The sequence below is a fragment of the Hydractinia symbiolongicarpus genome, chromosome 15 (genome assembly GCF_029227915.1).
Source record: "Hydractinia symbiolongicarpus strain clone_291-10 chromosome 15, HSymV2.1, whole genome shotgun sequence".
NCBI classification, from domain to species: Eukaryota; Metazoa; Cnidaria; class Hydrozoa; order Anthoathecata; family Hydractiniidae; genus Hydractinia; species Hydractinia symbiolongicarpus.
In genome coordinates, this window is record NC_079889.1 from 1,675,553 (window position 1) to 1,697,666 (window position 22,114).

A 22,114-nucleotide genomic window follows, 5' to 3' on the forward strand; every position below is an offset into this window, starting at 1 on the left:
AAACTTTGTTTCCTATATTTTCATATGATTTCCGTTATTTCGCCAAACCGCTGGATAAATTTTTTTTATTCTATTTTATTTTTATAAACTTTTTGTAAAACAACCGATGCAGCAATATATTTGAAATATGTATATGTTGTTCTGAAAGATACAATCTTAGCGGCGTATGAAACAATTATAATAATTATAAACACAGGAAATTATATCAGCTGTAAATGTTTTGGCCCTTCGAGTAACAAATCAAACGCTATATAAAATTTATTAAAAATTAATAAACATGGCTAATATAAGCCAAACGACAATTGCGGGGGATGAAAGAGAGAAAAAAATATCGTTGAAAGACAAGGTTTAAGGTAAGAATTTAATGTAATTTTTGTTTTAAAACATTTAGTGAAGTCGTTTCCATTAATCTCCTTCTTTCTGTTGTAATTCTTTGTTTGCAAATTAATACCGTAGTAAATGAGGCATAGATAAGTTAAAGTTAAGTAAGGCCTAGATAGAATGCAATGCAACCTTGTAGGAAAAAAATTATTTTGAGTTTTAAATTAAAAGTAGTACAATAGACCTTTCCCGAATTTCGTAATTATGCCAAACTCAATTAATAAGGTAGATACTAAAAATGATTCTTATCCCTAAGGTTTTTATCAAAAGGTAAAACAAATGACCTATTTTTGTAAATATTTTTATTAGTTAAGTGCCTCAATTCCGAGCGAAGTTACGCTCAAACCCTTCATATAGCCGAGCTTTCTAAGAATAACTTCGTTTTCAAAATAATTATTTTCTTCTAATCCAACTAAAATGTTATATTGCTCTAAAAACTTTATTTTTGTCATGATAATTTTATATTTTATCTGAATATCCTTATTTGCAGGGCATAAAACCATTATTTTGGATGACGTCATAATTATTATAATTTAAGAAATTCGGAAAAGGTGTATTAGAAAATAGACTTTTGTTCCATATCCAACACCAAAGATTCTTCTTTTTCTGTTCTAAACAATACAAGCCGGCTTTTTTAGGGGTATTTACGTCCTAAATTACTATTCTAATTTGGAAAAATGTTAGTCAGAATTGGCTGAATGAATCATCAACCAAAGCATTTATCGACAGTGTCAAAAAACAGTTTGCAATAAAAATTTACAAATAATAGTTGTGATCAATTAAAACTACTTAACCAGTTTTTCGCCAACCTGACACACACCAAATAATACAGTTGTATTTTACAGATATAAACATGAAGATCACCTTACTTATTGGAATGGGACTAATCGTCCTTTTTCAGTTGGCACATCGTACTGAAGCAGAATGTTTAGATTCGCTTGGTAAGTATATCATTGGTATCAGTACACCTGTACATTAGATTCCCAAGTGCTGGAAAGATGATGGATCGAATTGGACTTAAAACCACAGCCTCTTTGCTTACCGAGCGATTGCTCTATCGATTGCGCAAATGACCCAATATTATCTCCCTAGAACATTTAGTATGTAGCACATGTAACTCATGTGTAGAGTTACTCAAACGAATGTAACTCACATGTTGTTCTTATAAAGTATATGATTGTCTCGTTATCTCACATACCTTACATTCCCACCTATCTCACAATCTCGCATTCACACGTATTTGACATATGCACTTTTGTTCCTATAATGTCCGTTATTTTCTTTCTAAAAAAACACTTCTGCTTAACATAGACTCAGCACTATGGTATTTAAACTTTTCTAGGAGCTGTTCATTGAGGACATATTTCCTCGGGATCTGAGAAACCGTTTTAGCATGATTTCAAGACGATATCTCGTGTATAGGACTTCTTTTAAAAAAGTTAATTGTGCTCTTATAGAGAATAAAACATTTTACTAGTTAACACACGATCTCTGTTGTGCATGATCAATAAGCCGGTAATCATTTTTTCATTTGAATAAAAAATGAAAAAAAAGGAACAATAAATTTTTATCATAATAAACAGTAGACACTCTGATCACATGTTACTTTTCACTTGGAGGAATGTATTGTCGCTCATGCCATATGCCATATATAAAATAAAATCCACATCATGCTAATACATTTCGGCGCTGACCAGATAAATATTTTCCTTATAACAACCCCTATCCGTTTCTGTACTTACAAATTCATTGCTTATTTCTCTCTAGGGGATCCTATACCTGAAGGTAGTAAACGGCCATCATCTATTATTGGACTTTGTTCCATGTGCTCACAAGGAATGTGGAAACTAACCGCTTGTTCGCGAAAACGCAGTGTGGAAGAAATCTATGATACAATGGAGTAGAGGATGTAGTTTTGTAAAAGAATATATACTATAACTTGTTCTTTAAAAGTTATTGTTTTTATGTTTACTATGCTGGAATAAATTAAACAAATTAATTTTCAGATATATTTCCATTTAATTTTTGATACAGTACTGATTTTTTTGGGCTTAATCTTAAGGCATCTTAACAAGAGGAAATAGATGCCTATAGTCCCTACAGTCCTGATGAACATATCATAAAATCAAGTTCAAAAAATTATATTTGGTGCACGATTGTAGTCAGGTGGCAGGGTCTACTGAAAATGCAAAACACCAATCAAGGCCCCTTATCTTAATTTCATGGTACCATCTTGTTTAAGCATGGCTGTATACACCTCCATGGTTAAAGCATGTAGTGAAATCCAATGTTTGTGGATATTGAACAGCTTACCACTGTATATGTATTATCTCAGGATTTTTGATACAGGGCAGTGAACATAAAAATACACAAAATAGGTCCAAGCTAGGTAGTCCTTATTGTAAAAACTGTACTTTCCCTTCAGTAAGTCTCATAACATTTGTAAAAATTAAAATACTGACTTGAGATTTCATATGATATGGTTTTAGACTGGTTTGGTGAAATTGAGTCAAAAAACCACTTTAGAGAAGGTGATAAGCTTTTATTGACAAGATTAGGGTACTGATACAGAAAATAATGAAATCAATGTTAACCTTGGGTCAGATAAGGTTCAATCTAAATTTATGCCAGTCAATTATGCCAGTGAAATTAATTTGCAAAAATTATTATTTGGATATATTTTTATGATTGAGTTTTGAATATCTTCTAAACAGAATGAAAACAAAAAAACACATAAATACAATGCGTTTCGTAAACAGCAGTAGAAATTTATGCGTGGTGAGCTCTAAAAAAAGGTCGTTTTCTGGAACTCAATTTTAGTCCAAAATTCCCAAAAAGTTCTTTAAAACTTATTTTTTTCTTTTTTAAAATAGCACAGTTTGTTGTTGTTAAAATTATTTACCAATATCATGTTTAGTATCACTTTGAAACTATTAATAAGGTCTGACACATGATTTGATTAATTTAAATTTTAAAAGCTGCCTAATGCTTTCAATCAAATTTTTGGATTATAAAGATTGTAAATAAAAAATTCTTGTTTTTGTATATATCGAATGTGTATGCAATAAAATGTGATCTTCTTGAGTAAAAAATAAAAAAACCGTATAACGTTTTTAAAATGTCGTTAGGAAAGAGCAAAATTTATGAATGAATAAGTGCATATTTTGGAAACGTAAAGGCCACAAAATGTATAGGCAAAAATGAGAAGACACCTAAAGTAAACACTTCTCTGAAGTCATTTTGTCATTTACTTTTAAGATTTCCTCCAGCTTTTTGGACTTATAGCAGTTGCTTATTACAAGCAGTGAGTTCACCATTTTCTTCACTTTTTGATGACATTTTTGTCACAAATAATAATAAAAAAACTTTCGGAGTCATACCGCAAAATCTTGGTCATAATATAAACAACCACTGCAATGCAGAGCTACAGGTATGCAATTACAGAAAATGAGAATACTAAAGTTCAGTCAAAATGAAAAAATAATACAATAATGTTAACATGAAGTTACGTTTCTGCCTAGCTACCTTCCACAATCACATTACCATTTGAAAAATTATGTAGCCAGTTTAGAACGTGAAAGAAACAATGAAGTGATATACATGTATTTTTTCAGATGAAAATTGTTTATAAAACACTTAAGGCTGAAGTTTCCAAGAAATAAGAAACTTCCAGTGCCATTGCTAGAGACTTTCACTGGCTTCTTAAAAAAAGGTTCGTATAGCTAAGTGAGCAAATCATTTACCAAATTTTAACAAGTTTCTCCATTTGTAGTTAGCTACAAGTTTTGCAACCCAGAGATAAGTCAAGTAAACGATAGCCTAAATAACATGATTGTGTTTTTATACATACAAAATCAAGAGTAATATGCGAGTTCGTCTGTTGCGTATGAAAGGAATGAAGACAAACTCGATGCATATATCTGTGATGTAAAACGCTGAGCTTGCTTTGCTGTTCAAGTTGATATATAAAATTTTGGTTTTATTGAGAGAAATCTCGTAAATATTACACCTAGAAAAACTGTACCTTAAAGGTTTATGAGGTTAATATTAGCAACTCTTAATATTGATGTGTATGCTATGATTCTCATTACATAAAAAATGGGCTTTGCAAAATCATACAGATTAAAAACTATCGATTTTATCATCCTTGTCATTTTTATCATAACGTTTAGCTATAATATTTTTAAATGGAAAAAGGAACGTTTTACTGGAATTAGCTATCTTCCTGTTTTGTTCGTTTAGCGAATTAACTTTTTTAGATTTAACCTCGACAGTTTTTTTAGTTTTAGCCTAAAATAATTTTAGTAGTTAATTAGATTTTAACCTGGTGTAATTAGTGACAAATAATTGTGCTTTATTGTATATTTTTGTAAAATATATACATCTGATATGTTCTTATAATCAATTGTTGAGATCCTGCGACATTTAAATTAACTGAACTGTTAATTTGTAGGTCTTTAAGTTTTAATTTAACTTGTAGGTCATAAAGGTAATGTTTAGTTTCCATAGGACTACAATTAGATTTCATTTTGTTTTTAATATCCTAAAGCAGACTTTTTTTGTTTCATCAAGTGGCTTTTCTTCATCCTATTTGCTCGAATAGATCTGATTGGTGGAAAGAGTGTCTATTAGAACCTGTAGTATGTCGCAAATTTTTGGATCCAATATTGTTCTTTCTCACCTAACTTTAAACATAAGTCGACATAAATCTTAACTTCATTATTCTATTAACAAAAAGATAACAAATCGATGAATATTGCAACCACAGCGCTTCCTTTATTTTTAAAGCCTCATTTAGCGGCGTGCAATATTAAAAAAGCTTTTGTCGGTAAGAACTGATACATAATATTACATAAAAATGTCATAAATCGAAAATCGGTATAACACAATACAAATTTTTAATTATTAATAGATAGATAAACAAAAACGTCATAATTTATATATAATGGATAGAAAAAAATTACAATTCAAACCAATAGTAAAGGTAAGTATTTAGGAAGTAATTCGTTCTTTCTTCCAAGGTTTTCTTTCCTTAAATTTAAAGGTAAACGCTTTTTTTTGATAAGCAGCAAATATTGAGATTTAAAACGTCAAACAAACAATGCTGTGCAAACAACAGGCTAGGCCAAGCAGATAGCGTTTACAATTTGCTATTCGCATTCTCTAGGATGCCCTCGCAACGAATTAATCCCTGTTGGGTATATAAGGTTGAAAAATCGCAAGCTGACATCAGCAACAATTAGCACATCACAGAATTTGCATTTATCCTAAGTCTTACGTCTACTGTAAACATTGATAAGTGAGCTTTGCCAAGTTTAAAATGTATAAATCTCATATAGAAGCGCCTATAGATTACTTGTGGTAGCGAACTTCATAATTTAGCCGCCCTGTGTCAACTTATTTTGACCAAAATTGTAAAAATGGCGCAAGTCTTGATATTAAAAGCAAAGTTAGAAATAACACAAGTAACAAGTCAAACAAAAAAAGCTGACGGCAAATTTATATTTCACGCTATTACCTCAGAATTATCTTTCGTAACCTTAAAATAGCAAGCTCTAATTTCGAGTTTACGTTTTTTTTTGTTTTTTTTTGCTTTTTTATTAATCGTGTATCACAGACAGCAATTCGATTTGCAGTATTCATCTGGCCAATTAGAAGCCGCTAACATTTGCCTTGGCTAAACCTTTTCTGATGATTGCAATCTACCGACACAAAAATAATATTCCACGACTAAAGCTACTCCCAGTGGTATGCAATATTATATATTCTTTTTCTTCTTTTTTTTTGCAATATGAAAGAGGTCCAAAACAACCCTGGCCTTGAAAAAGAGTTTGTGTAAATTCTATAACTAACCCTCAGCACATTTGCATAGTTTTAGATGTGATGGGATTCCCTAATTGGATTTTTGTTTTGCATACCAATGAATGCTGTTCTCTCAGGCTTAAATGTTTTTTGATTAAAGTTTTTATGTGGAGAAATGATGTTGTGTGGCTATAAGGAGGATTAAGAAAGCAAGTTTCGTCAGACGCACGGGCTCTGTTTCTTATACCTGTTTTTGTTGTGTTGTGATATTTATCCATGACGTAATTTAGACGGTCCGATATGTGGTGTTAGTGGGGTTAGAATAAATGCGTTAACTTTAAATAAAAACCCCTTTTTTTAAGGGATTTGTGATTCCAACAAAACAATTAAAGTTTTATTAGGACTTAGTAAACTTTCTTTTAGCCTATACTCTGTAAGGTTTGCTAGCCAGCAGCCAAATAATATGGTTGTATTTCATAAATAATAAACATGAAGATCACCTTTGCGGTAGAATTAATCTTGCTTTTTCAGTTGGCACATCCTACTAAAACAAGTTGTGGTTAGACATCTATTAAAAGAAATATTTCATAAACTAAAATTTTATTATAAGCCAGTACACTAAAGCAATATATATATAACAATGATTTTTAGCAAAACTAATTTTTTTGTAGGGAGAAATTAAAAATGATATAAAATATTTTGTCAAGGGTAATACACATTGTTTAGTAAAAAATGTTGTGGTCTCAGATGAATCATCATCATTTAGATGAGTGATTATTTGCTAAATCCTTATATTAGTGCATGTTTTTAATTAAAATACTTTTAAATTCAATATTTTTCATCAAATGTGCATATTTTTTCACTTTCAAAAGAATTTACTTTTGTTGAGAATTATGATCTTTTTACTTTCAAATAGTTATTTATTTATTTATTTATTTAATAAATAATTTTTATCTTATGATTATACGGAAAGTGTATCTGTGTGTTTGTAACAGGCAAAGTTAAGGTGTTCGTTTTCCTTTGATGTTGCCGAAAAATGGATGTCTCATATGTTAAATTTTCTGACGTTACTGCGCGACGTCAATAACACTACTTTAACGTCAATATCAATTAATGAAGCCATTACAGCGCATCTAAAAGTTTAAGGCCAAATAATCTGTAAACGAGGTGGTGACGTCAATGATTTTTCTCCGCGTAGGTAACTAGGGACCACCTAGGACCAATTTGGGTAATTTTCCCAAGTCTGTGTCCCTAAATCCGTTTCGGAATGGACGGGTTGATGACGTCATCAAAAAACCTTCAAACCCTAATATCTCTGCAACCGTTTGTCAAAAGTACATGGTCCTATACATTTTCTTGATCAGCGTTTAAAGATTTATACCATGAAAGCAACGGGTATACAAATTTATATAGAAAAATTGGTTTTGACGGGCCATTCCTGACGTTAGCAAAACTTTTGAACCCTTATTGATATTATATTACAACCGTTTATCCAACGCACATGATCATATACATTTTCTTGATCAGCAGTTTTAGCTCTGCACAATAGAGGCAACGTGAAAACAGGGTTCTATTTTTTTCTTTTTGTGGATGAGTTGCTGACGTCATCGCAATTCAAATGACGCTTCTTTTTCATTTTTATCCTGCCTTAGTGGATTTCTCCACTGGCCTTATCGACCAGTTATTAATATTTATAGAGGATATACATTTCAAAATATATGTCTTTGTAATGTGTTCTGTTTAGCTTATACTTAGAGCGTTCCTTTTACGTCACGTGATTAAAGAGCACCAGATGACGTCATATTTTTGTTGTGAGGATGGTGCGTTAATGAAGCGGTCTTGTCCGCAAAATTTCCGTCGAAATATTGCGGACGTGACACGAATATTCAAGAAACGCACTATTTAATCAACACAATTCGAAGATATGTTTGGAAAAAAATTATGTTTTGACATGCTTTACACTCTAAAATATAACCTACTATTTGTGTATTTTTCTATCTTCATTTTTGTTTATACAGAAAAATATACGTATCAAAAAGCAAACCGTGATACCTAATTATTCTCGATAGGGAGTATTAAAAATGCACCGAGCGATTGGAAGAGAAATTTTAAACAAACCTCATACGCCCACCTTCGTTATACTGCGACTTTAAAAAAAAACTTAAACAGGTTTAAAAGGGTAAAAAGTTTCTCCTTGTGATATAGGTTCAAATGCTGTCTATTGACTGATGGCTTTGTGGTAGCTAGAGCTTTCGCCTCCAATGCGGAAGGTTTCCGGTTTAAACCTCGGCCGAGTCATGCCAGACACATAAAAAGTGTGAATCGGTCTTTTCTGTTTATCGTCCAGCATAAAAATACGATTAATACCTTAAGTGTTTTTCTACTTGAACGATTCTTGTGGTTGCACCAACTTTCGTAATTCAAATGGCAACTTTAAATGCGCCAGGAACCCCTTCGAGGGTCTCTCAATGATAACAGTACAATTACGAACTGAAAAACTATTCTTGAAAATAATACTACTTATAATTTGTAAAATTTAACCTTTTTAAAATTCGATTTCAAGTAGTAGATTGCTTAACATTCTGGTAAAAAAGGTTAATATACAATAACGCAAGCGTATATTTTATAAACAACAGCGCATATGCCCGCTCTACTTAAGTAACAAATCACTAAGAAATATTTTTTCCCCACAAAATGACGATGGCACTTTTTCACTAAAAAATCATTGTTATAGTAGAAAGAATTCGAAGTTGTAGATATAATCAAATCTGTATTCATGACCTTATTTTTTAAGTAAGGTGTTAGTACTAATTTCAACGTCTGAAGCTAGCAATGCGTGCTTATAAACAACGGTGTTACTGTTGACATTTGAGCATTGCGCCGCTACTTATATACACTTGTACTATTTTTTATTCTGAAGACATGACAGCATATAATGCTATCATTCCCATTGTTAACACATACATGAGTAAAAATAAACGATCAGTCGATCTTATCACCGCCTCAACTTCCAATCTGTTGACACTGCTAGTTATTTTCTCTCGCAGCTCTTTCCTAGTATTTTCTATCTCCATTCCATCCAGTAAGGGTAATGTTTTTACTTCTTCTTCTATTAACATCTTAATGGCTTCTGTTTTGTTTGTTCTTCTTAGATTTTGGTAGTCAGCGTTATCAAAATCGACATTTATATTCACAGCTAAGTCGATATTCGTATGCACAGCAAAGTCGATATTTTCACTTCTACTATTCTCTCGTTTTAAATTCGTGTTTTCTTTCAATTGATTTAATGCTTGAATGCATCGATTAACACTTATCGGGTCAATATCGTGTTTTCCGTTTGTGTAGTTATAATACCGACGTGTCATTAAAACAACAACTGCGCACCAATCGATAACAATAACGTGTACAAAGCGAGAAATAACTTTCCCTTCCCGATAAAACATATTTAAGCCCATCGTTACGATTACTAAAGACAAAAATGACAATAACATTGTACAAAAGTACATTTCGGATAGAACAGGAAATGCATAGGGCGGTAAAATATCCATCGTAAGCTGCTCGAATATGATAATAGTTAGTAATATATTTAACGCGTGGTTGTGACGGTTGAGCGAAGGTAATGGAATAAGGAACGCGAGAATCATTAAAATCGATAAGAGAATACACGGAACAAAAAAATTTACGTAATAAGCATATGCGTTTCTGTGCAAACTAAATTTTAACTTTATTGACGACTGCTCATTTACACCTTGGAGGAAAGAATACGGAAGGAGAAACAACTTCATTTCTGTATGCTTTAAATGTATTGAATTTTCTATTGTTTTTAATTTCAAAAGAATCAGTGCGTGAGGTGCTCGACCGAGTCTTTTTCGCAAAAAAATGATCAAATTCCATATTCTCCTTTAATAGGGGCTAACTTTTTTCTATTGAAATCTGACAGTAACACGCTGCAGGCACGTGATGTTTGTATGGAAAGTGTGCCTAATATAAGTCGGTAAACATTGCTGTTAAAAACTTCAACAATACGTTGGGAAATAAGCGTTAAACCATGATATTAACCTATTTTTGCAGGCTTGAGTATACCACTTTGATCATGAAAAACAATATAGATAGATATGCGCCGGACGAGTGCCGACAAAATGTGTGCTGGATTAATGTTTCTTCTAACTAAAGAAATAACTTCTTATAACAGAACGTCGTTTTAAAACGAGATATAAACTTTTTCTTTTTGTTTACAAAAGTGTCGCGCATGTGCTTCTTCGCTAATTATGTTAACATAAGAACAAAAGAAATTTTACCGATTTCAATATGGCTTCTTGTTTTGATAATATTATCAAATTCATCATCAAATTATCTAATTGTTTTTATAACCAATCATAGTTGCGAATTGTTATTTACGAATAATTTAGTCACACAACCGCCAAAATTTCAAATTTAGTTTCTATACAGACACCTGCTAGAACCTCACGCAGTGTTTCAATAGAATTGAAAGAGTTGTTTCTCCTTCCGTATTCTTTCCTCCAAGTTTACACCAACAATCATTTCTGATTCGTTTATTTCCATAATTTTCAATTCCCATTCTTTATTCCTAAATCTTTCATCTATACGTTTCTCTGGATCTTGTAGAATGAACCCAAGACGGTTTTTAGAAGAATAACTTGAAGTAAGTATGATGCTGCATTTATGCTCGTCAAAGGGGAACTGTTTAAGATGGATATTGCAGTCCTTTTTGATTACAATCTCTCCAATCCATTCACAAGTACCGTTCGAATTGATTTTCACGTACGTCTCTAGTTCAGATAACGGAGGGTTGGCGTAACCATCAGGTAGCGTGCTGAAAACAAAATAAAGCAAGGTAAAACAACATTGAACAAGGTGAAACAACATTGAACAAGGTAAAACAAGGTAAAACAAGATAAAACAAGGTGAAACAACATTGAACAAGGTGAAACAAGGTAAAACAAGGTGAAACAACATTAAACAAGGTGAAACAAGATCAAAAGAGATTAAACAACATCAAATCAAACAACATCAAACAACAAAGAACAACATGAAGTAAGATGAGACAAGGTAAAAAGCTTCACTGCGTGTATATTACCATCACAATACACCACGAAATTAACTTCAGTGTAAATGTTTAAGCTCATTCCCTTCTTTTTTGAAAGCCTCTTTATTGCGTCTAATATTTAAAGAAAGTAAACACTGTCCGGACATTTATTAGAGGAATTAGTGTCATATTCGAAGCTATATCTTTGAATCCCTTAATCTCTTAAATCTATTACCACTTGACACTTTATTCTTTTTATAAGTGTCCTTTCTCAATCAAGCCGTAAAAAATTCACAAATCCCAGAAAAGTCGATAAAAAACATATTGTGTATGTTATTTTCAGGTTAAAGATTTCGTGCACGATTAGCATGACCGCTTTAGGTTAACTGACAAAATACGACCATAATAGAGATGAATATGTAAAATATGTCATATTGTGCGTATGACGTATCATGACGTATCATTATAATGATCTTCTTAATTGTCAACAGTGGACTAAGATTTAAGCTGATCGTAATGACGTCACTGGGTATGTCAAAATGCAGGTAAAGTCCACTTTGCTTTGTCACGCAACCAGGAAAATAAGAGGCAGAATAAGCGGGAAAATACCACACATCGTTAGTTTTACTACCTAGCCTTATTTACAACACTTGTATCGCAATAACGAATCGTATATAAAGTTAATATAGTTATTTTCGATTAAATGCAATAAATTTGCAAAAACTACTATATATATATTCACTTTCATGTTTTTGTGTTTGTTTAAAGTGTTTTAAAAATACGAAATCTGAAAATACCTTTCGTGCAACAAGCTATCCGGCTGCCACACATCTGAAGATTTGAGAATCAAGTGATCGATATTTTCATAATAAGTTGAGTTCCACGATAGATGAGGATTAAACCATCTCTGAATGAATCCCAAACAATAGTAAGAAATACAGGTTGAAAAAGTTGAAATAAATATACATGCTGCACTCTTAAATATTTTTTTCGATGGGTTTGTAATTGAAAAGGGTGAGATTGTAGACTAGTTCATGCAAATAATATTATACCTGAGTTGCTAGCACAAACAGTAGCACTTGTTGACTATGTTCTTCCTAAAAATATAAATAATTTTAACAAACATTCTCACAAAAAAAAAACACTAAATTATATTTAAGTAAGCACGTTAGATTTGATAAAAGATATAACTTAAAGAAGATATTATTTGTCTGGAAATTTTAAAGCAAATTAGAAAGTACTGATAAAGGAGGAAAGAAAGACAAAAATGTTTTGAAATAAAAATCACTCACCACATCAATGAGTCGTAGTAGCTGCAAATTTGAATACACCAAAAGCTTTTGATTGTTTTCTGTATATGGAGAAAGCTTCAACTTGCTTTTCAGATGCTCGTGTAAACTTGCTGAGTTCAGCCTCGCTAAAATAAAACAACATTTTCCTATGTATCGGTGTCTATGGCAATCCACCTCCATATATATCATTGATTCTGATAGTACAGAAAGCAAATGCACAATACGTTATAATGTTTCGTTATTAGACAGGTCATTTTTGGTTTGCGTAAGCCCAGGAGAGAGAACAGAAGACCTGCAGGATATATGCTGAACCACAACTGCATACTACATGATGCCAAGTATACGCAGCAGACTGTCTCAGAATAAACAAGTCTGCTGTTACAACATGTTTAATGTCGCCATAGGGAATAAAGGCATTGCCATCTTTTATATTACTACTTTATTATCTGTGTTCATAATGGCTGTGCGCAAGGTGATTCCGGGTTTTACCATAACTACAAAATTTACTGACGTTGAACCCGTAGATATTTTCATGAGCTAACGATTTCGCTTGTATAATAGTTTCTGAAGATAAAGAGATGAGAAACTCGCGCTTTTAGTAAACTACACGCCGTATTATAAGAAAGAATTTTGGAATCCATATTATAATACCCGTTTACGTCTGTCCGTATGTCACGCAAAATGGTAGCTTGGCTGCGCAAGTATAAAAAGGACGAGCAAACCCGTGGATTTTTCCACGGGCTAACGACTAGTTTTCTATAATAAGAGCAGCTTAGGCTGAACCAAATCATGAATTTCTTTAAAAAAATGAATGTAAATGAATAAAAGTATTTAACCAGGACTACGACGGTGAAAAAATATGGACATACCTTTTACGTAACTAAGTAAAAAAATAAGATTTAAAAAGTTTAGCATTCTGAAGTATCCTGATTCTCTTCTCTCTTCACGGAAATACTTCACTCTTCTTTAAATTTTAAGTTTTTAATGAATGTGTAACATAACAGAGTATTTTATGTATAACCAAAGCTGTGAAACTAAATAAATAAAATATGTATGAGTAAAGGGCCTGATACACTTGTACAATATCACTGAAATATAAATTATAATATCAATATAATTTCTTAAAATATGTTTAAAATATGGTTATAATTTCATATAATATTTCTTATAATATAGCTATAATATGTATAATTTCAACACCTGGCATGTGCGTCATAACCTCATAATTTGCTGCATGGCTATAATATTTGAAAAAAATCAAACGAGTTAGATTTTAATAATATTGTTAGTGATCCAGTTTCGAATGACTTTGTTTTTGTGACAATAGATCTATTATCTGCTAGCCTTGTTGTGGCAACGATGTTATGAAATTAATTGAAATTATAACGATATTATAACAAATTCTAAGTATATTGTAGAAAAATTATAACTGTATTATAGAATATATCTCTATTATAATAGCCGTATTCCGTCTGTTTGTCTCTGCGCGGACCCCCCGCTGAGATAGAAAATGATGTTACGGAAACACGAATATCAAATGCGATAAATTCTTATCCACTTTGTTGCCACGGGTAAATTCAAAGGACGGGCGAACCCGTGGATTTTTCCACGGGCAACGACTAGTCTATATTATAATACCCGTATATGTCTGTCCGTCCGTCAGTCTGTCACGCAAAATGGTAGCTTAGCTGCGCAGATAGCGAAACGCACGCAATGCGGTATAAAAAGGACGGGCGAACCCGTGGATTTTTTCACGGGCTAACGACTAGTTTAATGATATTATACAAGTGTATCCTGGCCTTAAGAGAATAATTCATTTTAAAAATTTAAAAAAATACAATATGTATATGACACATAAAGTTTTAAAATTAATATGCATTTATATTTCTTGTTTTCTATTATAGTTTTTTAAAAAATGTTTTGCCTTGTATCAGTGAAATATAATTCTTGACAAATTTTTTTATTTATAGCTGATGATATCTGCACAATTAGAACCGTTTATGATTTTTAATCTATCCAAATAAAATGATCCCTAGAAAAATTCCCTAGAAAACTGTTTTTTTTTTTCTGACATCGGGAAAACGTAAACATTATCAAGTTTAATATTTCCATTTAAACACTCTGCCTCAGAGTGAAATGCGTTCTTCAATCAGTGCGAATTCTTGAAAGTCACGAACACCACATTTTTTGGCTGCTAAAGAGCAGAAAATTGAATTAAACGCGAATGGAAAATTAAATTAAAAATTGAATTAAATTGAACACAAAATAAAACGTTGTGTAAACAATCATTTTTTTTTCACTTTACTCCGCCTGAATTTCACTTCGGGTTCGTGTTAAAAAAAAAACATATAAACAAGATTTTTATGATTCATTATCGCATAAGTGGTACAAAATGAAGAAAATACACATGTCAGCCATCATACCAATAGCACCATAATGCGTCTCTTGGCAACTAAATCGTGTGACAATAAACGAATGCTGTGGAAAGAAAAACTACTGTTAATTATGTTAGATAGTTTGGTCTTTGAAGTATTTTGTCAGCGAAATTTTGTACAATAAACGTATTGTGAGTAAGTGCTAAATATCTTTTTTGCAACAAGTTAACTCGTAGTATAAATATGATGAATTTGTTTTTCTCTTTTTTAAATTACTTGTTACCACATAAACCGCGTTGCAAAGTTTCTTGAAGAAAAGGGTAAGTCAATTTATGTCCTCTCTACGTTAATAATACCCTTATTCGAATGCGATACACTCTTACCCACTCTTTGCGACAGCCGAACTTCCGTCAAGTTTATGAACGGGAAAACCCGTGGATTTTGCTACAGGTTAAAAACTAGTCTCTTTAATAATAGTCGTCGTCTGTCTGTCTCTGAGCGCAATTGTACCACAGTAGCGAAACACACAAAATGCAGTATATAAATGCCTCCCCTTATATACTGCGTTTCGACCCCATGGATGGACCTCATTATATTCTTTTATAGTCTTTATTGTAATAGGTGTTGACTGCCTGTCAGCTGTCAGCGACAAATGTTCAATGTACATTGCTGCGACGGACGAATTCCCGTGGATTATATAAGCCTGTTTTATTGACATAAGAAATTGTCTTTTTCCAAGGAAATCCTGCTACTTTTAAGTATTTACAGTTTATGTAGCCTTCTTAGCACCTAAGACAATGACTAACGCGATCTCGATGAAACTCGAAACCACAATCTTCCGAAGTTGGACGCCGTTTGTGTCAATATACGCACGAAACACAGACCATTCGACAGAAATTATTATATTAATAATGGCCGTACATTTTCTGTCTCTGCACAAAATGGTACCGCAATATAGCGATAGATGCCTTTATGCGTTTTTATAGTTGTGACACTGAGCATGCGATATATAACGGCGGGCGAACCCGTGTATTTACCCCTCTCTACCGGCTAGTATATATTTACTTTACGTATTTTGCCTGTCACTCAGGCTGATTCCGTGCTAAGAATACACGAAAATTATAGGACGAAACTGTAGTATTCATCTATCATCAGATAAAAAGTATTCTTCTGATAAAAGAAGCTAATCACATATAAACATAAAGTCTGATATCAGATGCTGTGACGCCATCTTGGATCGTGTTTTTGAGAGCGAGCCGAAACTCACGGCATCCGATATATACCTAGTAAAATATATTACAATCCCTCTTTTTCTCGAAGTTATTGTTGTTGATTTCTTGATTGTTTGTTTTATAACATGTTCACATATTTGCTTTTCAACTCAGTTCCTCTGCACGTACATAAAACGTTTTTGTTCTTCAGCTATACACATCGGTCTTTTACTATATACATCGTATCGTTCGTCTGCTATATATATACATCGTTTATCATTATCGTTCTTGTTATCATTATCTTGTTATCGTTCTTATTTTTTTCTCTAAGTCTTCTTCTTGCGCTTCGGATTGATGATGACGTAACGCTCTGTAGTTTTTCTTTGTCGTTTCGGGTAGGTTTTTGCACCGTTCTTGTGGTTTTTCTTTTCGTATAGATCTTCTTCTTTGTTATGGCCATCATTCGGTTTAGATTGTTGGTTCTCATCAAAATTCGCATTGCTTGAGCAGGTACAAGGGTCTGCCCTGTTTCGCGCGTTAGAAACACTCGATTGCTTACCCTTCGCAGATCTATACAGTTTCGCGTGTCCGTTTGCTCGTAGAAACGTTTTTCCTTCCTTGTTTCGAACCATGATGCTTCGTTTGTATACTTTAATGATGGTGAAGACTTCCTTTAACCAGGGCGGTGAAAGTTTGTTTTTGTTGTCGGTAAGATTTTTCAACAATACCTTTTGTCCGACTTCAAAAGTGACAGTTTTTGCCTTGCGGTTCTGGTCGGTGTTTTCCTTGGATTTCTGTTTGTGCTTTTCATCATTCTTGTTTACTTCTATATCCAATTCACTGTTGCTTTTCACAAGTTGACTAACGTCAGGAAGATCATTCGTTAGCGGTCTACCGAACATCAGTGTTGCAGGTGGAACTTTAGTTACGGTATGAGGTGTGGTTCGGTAACTCAAAAGGAATGTGTCAAGAGTTTTACGCCAATCCTTTCCAGTGATGACAGCAGTTTGATTGTGTCGCTTCAATGTGCGGTTAAATCTCTCAACCTCACCATTAGCTTGTGGCCAGTATGGAGTTGTACGCCGGTGTTTTATACCATGTTGTTGAAGGTATCGGCTGAATTTGAAGGACGTGAATTGTGAACCGTTGTCAGTTACAATTGTTTTTGGATAACCAAAAATACTAAAGGTTCGCTTCATAACATTTATTATGTTTTGCACACCAGTGTTCTTGATAGAAGAAACTATTGGGTATCTGGATCTGTAATCAATCAAAACTAACAGGTTGTCACCAGAGGGATAAGGGCCTTGAATGTCCATTGCAATAGTGTTCCAAGGTTGTTTGGGAATTTCTGTTGGTTGTGACGGTTCATGCCTGGTGGTGGAGGGTGCAGTTACTTGGCAGGCATGACAGGTAAGTGTTAGATCTTCGATTTGTTTGTTCATCAGCGGCCACCAAACTTTTTCACGTAATAGTAGTTTAGTTTTGGTTGTTCCTTGATGCGTAGCATGTGCTATCTGCAACATTTTCTGTTGTAGAGTGCTTGGGATGACAATTCGTTGTCCTTTGAGTAAAATGTTATTCACAAAGGATAACTCATGCTTTGCATGTCTGTATGGATTCAAAGCAGAATCTTTTGGCCAGGCCTTCGAGTTAATGGCTTTGGTGACTTTTTGAAGAATGATGTCTTTTGCAGTTTCATCTTGTATCTCTTCGATATTGCAGCTTTTAGGTACTGCTTCTGCTGCTGTAAAGTTGATAAAGGATTCAATTGAGTCGTCAGTTTCTCCTTCACTGTCTGTACAAACAGGGTCTCTTGATAGTATGTCAGCAGCATTTTTGGCACCAGAAATGTATTTTAATTTGTAGTTATACCCTTGTATGCGAAGAAGCCATCTCTGGATCCTCGGTGGTGGAGATGTGGAAGTTGGTGACATTACGTGCAAAAGACTCTTGTGATCAGTGGTGATATCGAAGTCACGGTCATATATGAAAAAGTGAAAGTGTGTGCAGCCAAAGGCAACTGCAAGAGCTTCTCGTTCTGTTTGTGAGTATCTCTGTTCAACAGGTGTTAATGCTCTACTTCCATATGCTACCGGCTTGAAGTTTCCATCTTTCTGTTTCTGTGTAAGTATGGCACCAAGACCATACGGACTTGCATCAACAATTATGTCTGTTTCCGCCTCAGGATTGTAAAATGCCATAGTTTCAGAAGTGCAAAGTTTTTCTTTGAGTAAATCAAATGATTTCTGTTCAAGATCTGTCCATATGAATGGTGTATTTTTCTTGGTGAGTTTCCTCAGTGGAGCTGATAATGTACTGTAGTCTTTGATGAACTGACTGCAATAATTTACTAGACCAAGAAAGGATCTGACTTCTGTCGATGTTGTTGGTGTTTTGAATTTGTTGACTGCAGTGACTTTGGAAGGGTCTGGAGATATGCCATTTGTTGTGAGAGTATATCCACTAAATAAAATTTTATTCTTGCTAAACTCACATTTTTCTGGGTTGACACGCAGGCCATTCTCAGAAAGATTACGAAGAACCTTATCGAGATTGCGGTCATGCTCAGCTTGTGTTTTTCCCCAGATAAAAATATCATCAGAGATGTTCTTTGCCCCTTCACAATCAGCAATTACCATTTCAATATTTTTCTGAAAATGTTCAAAGGCACTTGAAATACCATATATGAGACGCTTGTATCTGAAAATTCCTTTATGGGTAATGAAGGCAGTAATGTTTCTGCTTTCTTCGGCTAACTCAATTTGATGGTAGCCTTCTCGCAGGTCAATTTTTGAGAAGACAGTGGCTCCATTTAATAATGGTAGGATTTCTTCCAGTTTTGGAATAGGATGCTTCTCTCTGATAATGGCAGTGTTTGCTCTGCGCATGTCCACACACAATCTAATTTTGCCATTTTTCTTAGGTACTGCGACAATTGGTGAAACCCACGAAGTTGGTCCATTAACTGGCTCAATGATATCTAATTTCAGCAGTCTATCGAGCTCTGCTTCAACTTTCTTTCTGGTGTGAAACGGCAGTCTCCTAGTTGGTTGCTGGATGGGGGTGACATCTGGATCAATATGGAGTTTCTGTTTGAAGTTGTTAAGTTTTCCCATTCCTTTGAATACCTTATTGTTTTTGTTGAGGACTTGTTCTGTTGATACTGGTATGCCTTTTGACAGACTTCTGCTACCTAACTGGAATGTTCTATGGTTGATGGGTGTTGTAGCTGGTCCAATTCGTAATAGATCTAGCTGCTCAGCTGTTTTGTGACCAAGTAAATTGCCTCCTTGACCAGGTATTACGTAGAATTTTGCTAGTATTTTATGGTGATTTGCTGCAACTGTAGCTTTGAAGGTACCAGTGATTGGGAGCTTCTTAGTAGCATTGTATGGGTAGATTCGGGCATTGGATTTCTGAAGCTGGATGTTGCTGAATAAGCGTTTATAGGTTCGAAAATCGATGATATTTGTTGTGCTTCCAGAATCAATGATAGCAGTCATTTCGCTATTGTTTACTAGAACGGGGAAGTTATTTGACTTCGTAGTGTTCATCTTGTATAGGTAGATATCCTCATCTTCGTCATCAGAGTTTTCATGGTTGGTTTGATGAACTTGCTGTTTATTTTTGGTGCGGCACATTTTTGCAAAATGTCCTTTAATACCACATTTGTTACATGTTTTATCTCTTGATCTCCGACATTCATGACTTTTGTGGTTCTTCATACCACAGCGACCACATTCTGGTTTGTTGAATGATTTGGTTGGGTTGTTCCGATGTGGTGGTGCATTGTGTTTCCTATGGCTACGATGAGGTGGTCTACGCCCATGTAGTTTGTTGATTTGTTCAGAGCTTTCTTCTTCAGTGTCATGTTGTGTTTGTTTACCATTAGCTATTTCTTTGTTTTGGTGTTCTGCAGATTCAAAAAGTCGTCCAAGGTCCTGTGTTTTCTGGAGATTCAAATCAGTTTCCATAAGTAAACGTTTGCGGAATTTAATATTCGATGTTTTTGCTATGACCATGTCTCGGATTTCATTGTCAGTTTCTGATCCATATTCACAATATAAGGAAAGTTGTCGTAGACGGGTAATGAATTGATCCGTACTTTCCCCTACTTGTTGTGAGGCTTGGTGAAATTTATGCCTTTCGAAAGGTATGTTCTTTTTGACTGAAAAATGTTCATCAAATTTATGGAGGGCTTCTTCAAATGTTGTTCCAGGATCAGAGAAAGTTTCAAATATTTCCTGGCATTTAGGTCCAATCATGTGGAGTAAAATTGCCCTCTTTCTTTCATCATCCCTAACTCCACTTGCTAGTATGTAGTATTTAAGACTGGTCTGCCATTTCGTCCATCGTTGACCAACTGAAGTCGGTTCTCCATTTGGGTCAAAGGGTGGTATGGCTGGAAGTTGCAAAACGGACATGCTAGCTGCACAGAAATGCTCAGAGCGCGCGCACAAGTATAACTATCGCTTGAAATTACAAAGGACAGCCTAGCAAAGTTTCCTTTCGCACAGTAAGAGTCAACAAAATTTGTTGTTTTGATTCGAAAATTCACACGTCTTGTTTCACGCGAGATTGCTTTGTAATTATGAAATATACCTCTCCATGAGTTCTTGGAATCCTCGTCGCCAATTTGTAGTATTTATCTATCATCAGATAAAAAGTATTCTTCTGATAAAAGAAGCTAATCACATATAAACATAAAGTCTGATATCAGATGCTGTGACGCCATCTTGGATCGTGTTTTTGAGAGCGAGCCGAAACTCACGGCATCCGATATATACCTAGTAAAATATATTACAGAAACAACAAATTTATATAGATAAATTTGTAATTATTCCTGTAATTTAGTCTTTATTAATATAATAATAAAACAATGTTGGACTCTTTCATGATTTTCTCGGTATCTAATACCAAATTTAACACGCCGGCAATAAGTTTATATAAGCCGGCAATAAGACTTCATCAACATGTTAAGTTTATATTTATATAAAATAAAACGAAAAAAAAAACTTTTCACAAAGAGGTCAAAATAGAAAAATAGAAAATAAGAAAGTCGGTGCTGGAATTACAGAGTTGACATCTTTTAAACAAACGTATTTAAATTTTTATCATATTTGATACCGCCAACAGGTGCAAACAGCCTTAGAATACATAAAAAGTCTGATAAATCAGGTCATTTTAACTGTGCGTTGAAAGAAAGTTTATGTCTAGAAAGGCTGCTATCTGTAATTACACTTATTGCATGCTACAAATAAGGTGTACAAAAATATTTTCATGTTATTTTTTTTTTAGAATCGTAAAACAAAATGAAGATTTTCTTTTTCTTGGCACTGTTTATGGTGATTGCCACACAACATGTTGATGCTGAATGCAGGGATAACCTTGGTAAGGATAAAAGCATAGCTATGTATGGGTTCTTTTCTAATATGATTTTTCAATTCTATATTTTTTTTTCTGTCATAGGCGATCCCATCGCCGAAGGTGATTATGCACCTGCTTTAGGTGACCTTTGTTACCAATGTTCCGGTGACATGAAGCGACTGACAAGCTGCCCAGAAGGATTTGTCGCCAAAAAGTAATGCATACGATGGTCACGTTTTCTTTGAGAGAATTATAAACTTTTTTGTTGCATTTATCTCGTTTTCTTTTCTCCTTCAATTCACTAATAACATTGATAGCATAATTATAAACCAATTCCTTAAATAACACATTTTTTTAAAAAAATTTACGGCGAAGGCTGTATCTGGCTAAGATGGTGCAGCGAATCTTGTAAATTCCTTTTTTCAAAAAAATGTACGACTTTCCCGCTGCGAAAAGGGTTAAATTATATTTTTTTAGTGAGCCGTTATGCTAAATCTTTTTTCAATAACTAAGGAAGAAGTAATGATCCAAGAAACGTGCTTAACGAAGTTTGAAATATAGGAACGTTATATCATTGCAGTATATTAATTCACAGTTATTGGAAATTTTTGCAAGTTTAGAGTTCTATAAGACATC

General features: G+C 33.8%; 1 protein-coding gene and 1 long non-coding RNA gene across 4 annotated transcripts; one reads left to right on the forward strand and one right to left on the reverse strand.

Moving 5' to 3' along the window:
* Window positions 1-8,709: 8,709 nt before the first annotated feature.
* Window positions 8,710-13,811, reverse strand: LOC130629200 (neuronal acetylcholine receptor subunit alpha-7-like). 2 transcript variants are annotated; one of them, XM_057442334.1, is made up of 7 exons: window positions 13,723-13,811; window positions 13,392-13,556; window positions 12,523-12,647; window positions 12,283-12,327; window positions 12,028-12,137; window positions 10,716-11,017; window positions 8,710-9,931 (listed from the first exon to the last, which is right to left on the reverse strand). In XM_057442334.1, the coding sequence occupies exons 2-7, from the start codon at window positions 13,435-13,437 to the stop codon at window positions 9,093-9,095; spliced, it is 1,467 nt and encodes a 488-aa protein (XP_057298317.1). In that variant the 5' UTR covers window positions 13,438-13,556; window positions 13,723-13,811; the 3' UTR covers window positions 8,710-9,092. The 2 variants fall into 2 exon arrangements, with proteins under 2 accessions (XP_057298317.1, XP_057298318.1); XM_057442335.1 differs by lacking the exon at window positions 13,723-13,811 and having other exon boundaries at window positions 13,392-13,614.
* A 1,144-nt stretch (window positions 13,812-14,955) lies between these two features.
* Window positions 14,956-21,748, forward strand: LOC130628812 (uncharacterized). Of its 2 annotated transcripts, none has more exons than XR_008981861.1 (3): window positions 14,956-15,092; window positions 21,410-21,502; window positions 21,581-21,748. It is a non-coding gene; the product is annotated as an uncharacterized LOC130628812 (long non-coding RNA). The 2 variants fall into 2 exon arrangements; XR_008981860.1 differs by lacking the exon at window positions 14,956-15,092 and adding an exon at window positions 15,152-15,217.
* Window positions 21,749-22,114: the final 366 nt, after the last annotated feature.

Bases quoted from the DNA above. Each gene is read 5' to 3' on its own strand.
- LOC130629200 (XM_057442334.1), bottom strand. From the start codon at position 13,437: ATGCTAAACTTTTTAAATCTTATTTTTTTACTTAGTTACGTAAAAG. The intron at 12,648-13,391 runs GTATGTCCATAT...GTTTTATTTTAG, and splicing joins TTTACTTAGTTACGTAAAAG to CGAGGCTGAACTCAGCAAGT. The intron at 9,932-10,715 runs GTGTAAACTTGG...CTTTCCTCCAAG, and splicing joins CGAATCAGAAATGATTGTTG to GTGTAAATGAGCAGTCGTCA.